We start from the raw sequence: 5412 nt of genomic DNA, 5'->3' as shown, positions 1-5412 counted from the left end.
TGCCACATCCACAAATGAAGGTCTTGAAAGCTTTCTCTTTTCCATGAGTAAGGCTGGGTTTACTCAGATGTTGCAGCTCTTTCCCAATCCTATTTTTTGAGCCTTTTAGCCTAAACGGACTATTCCTAAAGTTGCACGGTAATGTAGCAAACAGTGTTTCTTTGCTATTCATAACGTTATCTTTTAGCTTGACATAATTTCTGATGAGATATTTTATATCTTATCTCTTTCTTTGTATATAATGTATCTCTTTCTCTAGCTGCTTTTCATAACTGATTTTCAGCAATTAGATTATAAAATGACTTGGTCTGGTTCTTTGTATGTTTCTTTGAACTTTATAGTTTTCACCAATTTTGGAAAACTTAAAGGCCATTATTTCTTCTTTTTATATCTCTTCTCTCTTCTTTCCTGGGACTCTAGATACACAAATATAAAACCACTTGATATTTTTCTATAGGTAACACTGTTCTCTTCATTTTATTAGTCTCTCTTCTCTCCTTGATTCTATTTTGATAGTTTCTATTGCCATGTCTTTAAGTTTATTGATATTTTCATTGTAACATCTATTCTGTGGTTTATTCCTTATCTTAGTAAGGATTCTCTAGAGAAGCAGAAGCAGTAAGATATAGGTATATAAGTGTGTGTGTGTGTGTGTGTATGTATGTATATATATATATATATATATACATATATATATATATAAAAGAAGTCCAAAATTTGTAGGTCAAGCAACAGGCTGGAAATTCCAGCAGTCTTCTGTTCCAAATTGATATCTGAAGCATAGAGGAGAGGGAAGAGTTTTGGTAGAATGTCTATTTATAGTCTGGAGGCAGAATCCTTCCTTGGGAAAGCCTCTGATTTTGCTCTTAAGGCCTTCAAGTAATTAGATGAGCCCCACCCATATTACAAAGGATAACCTGCTTCACTTAAGGCCAGCTGATTTAAATGCTCGTCATATATAAACACTTCATAGCAACATCTAGAGTAGTGTTTGACCAAATAACTTGGCACCTATTAACCATACTTAATCTCCAAATGAAAACAGTAACAAAATTGTACCGCCATGTGACATGATACACCTATTCTGCATACAACCAAAAATGCACTAACTCCTTCCCTAGAGTGGATACGAAGTGATGTTCACTTTTCTCCTTGATACCCTATAACTTCATTGTTATTGTTGTTGTTTTTAGCTGCCTACGAGTTGGCCCCTGGCTTGTTGTGACCCCATAGACAGTGGAACAAAATACTTCCTGGTCTTGTGCTGTCTCTATGATTGGTTTCATATCGGACCATTTTGGTCCATACAGTTTACTATGGCTGATTTTGGGAAGTAGTTTGCCAGGCCTCTCTTCCTGGTGTGCGTTAGTTAGCAAGCTGTGCTGAAACCTGTTCAGCATCACAAGAACATGTGAGCCTCCACTTACAGATGGGTAGTGGCTGCACACAAGGTGCATTGGCTGGGAATTGAACCTGGGTCTCCCACATAGAAGTCATGAATTCTACCATTCAACCACCAATGCCTTTAGAGAATGAAAAGAACAAAGATATTTACACACACACACACACACACACATTTATAAAAAAAATAAGGAGGAAATACTCATAATAATTAGTTTTTGTTTCTGCAACTGGTTATGTGATTATAGCTGGTATTTAAAACTACCTTATTCCATTACTCATTGCATGTTTTCTTTGCTTTCAACAAGTACCTCAGTTGGTTCTTTGCCTTGTAAGGTGACCCAAACCTTCACTTTTGGAATGGACTGGCCCATTAGTGGTCCTGCTTGATTTAGGTTGTTATAGTTTTCTGTTGACTTTACTTACAAGGCATGGTAGTAGTAAGAGATGCCCTAATGGATTGCCTGTATTCCAAACATACTCTTTCTTACCTGCGTTCTGTAATAGCAGTCCAATTTCCCTGTTGGTAATCAAGATCAGTCACACCAGCTAGTGTAGTAACTCCCTTTTTTATCTGTTCATTAAAAGGCATGAGGAGCCCAAAGAGTCCAGGTTGTAGTCTTAACTTCCAGTTCAGTGGAATTATTGTTGTGTCTCTGGATGAAAGCACTTGGAACTAAGACCTGTAGAGTAGCAGAGTATAGGGTCATAGAGAAGAAGCAAAAATGTACCAGTGGCTCGTTGAGGGTTATAATGTGTGGTGCTATGCCCATTTATGTTTGGAAGTTTATTTCCTGAAAGTACATTTGGAATATAAATAAAAGTTGGTAATCCAGGATCCTTTCTTGATAAGGGTTTGAATGTTCTGATGAGTGCTTGGTTTTGGCTTTTCACATCATTTTGATTGAGCTTGTAGAGGTGTTTAGGCATGATGGAGCTATTTGCATTTGTTGATATTTGGTAAAAATATTTTGGTTTACATGTTTATGATGATATGATCGAGCCTATTGATTTTGAAAGATCAAAGTGCCTTTCAAGAATTTATGCATTCTTTTGTAGGGCTCAAAGTCTCCTTCACCAAGACCAAACATGCCTGTTCGATACTTCATAATGAAGAGTAGCAATTTGAGAAACCTTGAGATTTCTCAACAGAAGGGTATCTGGTCTACAACCCCTAGTAATGAGCGGAAGCTAAATCGAGCCTTTTGGGAAAGCAGCATGGTTTACTTGGTATTTTCTGTTCAAGGATCTGGACATTTCCAGGTGAGCTGTCCTGAAATAACAGTAAAATGGGGCTGTTTTGGCTGCAAGTTTAGCCTACACAAAAAACCTGGCTTTTTATTTCCTCAAAACACAGGGAGTGCATTTTGCTTGACTGAAAATGAGGAATATATTGTTCCCTTCCAGAGAATGATAGAACTGTGATCCCTTTGTTTTTGCCTTGTCTTCCTAGAGCCTCTCTAAATTAACATTTTTTTCTGAAGACAGTTTTAGATTTACTAATTCCCAGGTGGATTAAAAGTAGTGAGAAGCTTGACTGTCTGATAAAATATTTATGTAAATAGGCAAAGAAATTTAGTGTTGACAATCAAGACATTAAGTGTGTTTCTTAACTCATGTTGACTTAGTATATATTGGAATTTACAAAATAATTTATTATATGGTATTACTGTAATTTTTAGAAATAAGAGTTTGGAAGTTATTTTATATCCATTTATCATGGGATAAATGTGAATTTAGAGTTGTTGCTACATTATTTAGAAAATATCTATTAATATTTGCAATTGTTAGAAGACTGGAATTGGTTTTTCCTCTAAAATTTGCTGATATTTTTAACTAAATTTTTAAATAAAAATACATTTAATAAGTAGCTTATGTTTTGTTTTTGTTATACATCTTATTTTTATACACATTTTTACTTTAAAACAAAAACTTAAAACATATCAGGTAAATTGAATTTAGTTTAATATCTTCCTCACCCTTACCTCTTCCCCCCACTTTACTTACAGGGATTTTCTAGGATGTCTTCAGAGATAGGAAGGGAGAAGAGTCAGGATTGGGGTTCAGCTGGACTAGGAGGAGTATTTAAAGTGGAATGGATACGAAAAGAAAGTCTTCCCTTTCAGTTTGCACACCATTTGCTCAATCCTTGGAATGACAACAAGAAAGTCCAGATAAGCAGAGATGGGCAGGTATACAATGGCATTTACAATGTTTTCTTCCACTTATTTTGTTTTTGTTTTGCTTTGTTGTTATTCATTGATTTGTTTGAGGAGCAAATTGTATGTTTCTTACACACTTGGGAAACAATGGTTTAGATTTGTAAAGGAGCTATCGAAAACCTGCTTGCAAAATGTCTGATAGAGGTCATTGCTTTTTAAACTTTTTTTTAAGTTTGGCATCTCTATATCATTGCACTTATAAAATAGTTTATAGGCCACTTCATGGAGGATCTTGTTGCCTTACTATAAACATATGACCCAAACTGAATGCAACTCTGAATTAATTTGACTAAAGTCTTAAGAAGAACATAGAAATCAACTTCTTTATAGCTTTAATTATTTATATGAAGTAAATAAAAAACTCTTAATATTCAATCTGTTTTATTTCTGTTATGTTTTACTTTGCCTTCATGATGCTGCTAACATAGATTTTAAACTAGTTAAGATGATGAGCATTAACGTATGTTGACAAAATACTGTGCTAACTGCTTTGTATGATCTAGTTTAATTCTTCTGCATAAAATGAGTTATTAGCCCAATTTTATATAAGAGAAAATTGACTCAGAGATACTAGTTTTACCTGAGGTCACACAACTTATAATTGATTTGTACCATTGTGATTCACTTCGAATCATTTCGTGATAAGTTTTGGGTTCTTTTTAAGTGCCTTTTAGAGGTTTCATCCACAAGAGAATAATAAAGTAACAGTTTTTTTTAATTGTATAAAAGCATTTTAGTTTTTATCCTATAATAATGATTTTCAAGTAAATCTAAATACTCCTTGAGAATACATAGTCACCTAAGATAGTTTCTTGGAAAACAAAACACAAAATAGGTTTTACAGTAATCTTTGTAAGTCCAAGCTGAGTGCTTTTGCTGAATCTCTATTAAAAGCCAAATCCAGTGTATCCAGCTATAAGAGTTTCCAATTTTCCATGGAAATCTCCTGCAATTTGTCACAAATAGTTGAGATATTTGCATGTTGTAGCAAGTCTGGAAGTCATCTCCATAAATCTGAAAGCATAGAATTCAGGCAATGTATATCATAAGATTTTAGCATGTTCTAGAAGAAAAATGAAATTTAAAGTGATTTTTAAAATTTTTATCAGTATAGGTTTTAGTGATTTAAAAACAAAAAATATTTCAATCTGATTCTTTTTATGTTTACTTTGACTTTTGATTTATCTAGGAACTAGAACCTCAGGTTGGTGAACAGTTGCTGCAGTTATGGGAACGCCTTCCACTGGGAGAAAAAACCACAACTGATTGACACTCAGGTTATAGCATTCTTGACTTTGAGTACTGGTGGTGTATGTGATCACTAAGAATGTCTTTCAGATAATTATATTTTCCTTTTTTTTTTTTTAAACTTTTCTAGAACTTACAGCTACCAAAAAACATGATGCCTATTTATAACCACTTGATGCACTGACTTCTGAAAACTGAGAAGAGGTTGTCTGTTATAAATGGGCTTCTTTAGTTTAATGTTTCAGAACTGTTCCTCTTAATATAAAAAAAGATAATTTTAATTTTTATAACGATCATACAGTTAGTACGTAGTGTTTTGTAAATACAGGTTTATCACTGAATAAAATAGTAGTTTCATTATTTGGCACAGAACAGCATTATTCTAAATGTACTTAATTTAAAGTTAAACATTTCATTTGTTTAAAACACTGACTTACATTTCTTACTGATGGCTTTTTAATGCAAAGTAAATTGGTTTCTTTTAATAAAGGCCTGAACCATATCATTACATTTGAACACTGTTTGATAACAGTTAACTCTT

General features: G+C 33.7%; 1 protein-coding gene across 1 annotated transcript in view; it reads left to right on the top strand.

Moving 5' to 3' along the window:
- YTHDC2 (YTH domain containing 2) overlaps positions 1 to 4893 on the top strand; it is a 160166-nt gene extending 155273 nt beyond the window's left edge. The window contains exons 27-29 of the mRNA XM_007947571.2: positions 2461 to 2664; positions 3411 to 3593; positions 4813 to 4893. Coding sequence (XP_007945762.1) covers positions 2461 to 2664; positions 3411 to 3593; positions 4813 to 4893 — 468 coding nt within the window. The remainder of the gene's footprint in view (positions 1 to 2460; positions 2665 to 3410; positions 3594 to 4812) is intronic.
- Positions 4894 to 5412: the final 519 nt, after the last annotated feature.

Source organism: Orycteropus afer, unplaced genomic scaffold, assembly GCF_000298275.1.
Source record: "Orycteropus afer afer isolate SDZICR_OR568_19922 unplaced genomic scaffold, OryAfe1.0 scaffold00191, whole genome shotgun sequence".
Classification (NCBI taxonomy): Eukaryota; Metazoa; Chordata; class Mammalia; order Tubulidentata; family Orycteropodidae; genus Orycteropus; species Orycteropus afer.
The sequence above is the reverse complement of the archived record's forward strand: the minus strand, read 5'-3'. Positions and strand labels throughout refer to the sequence as shown.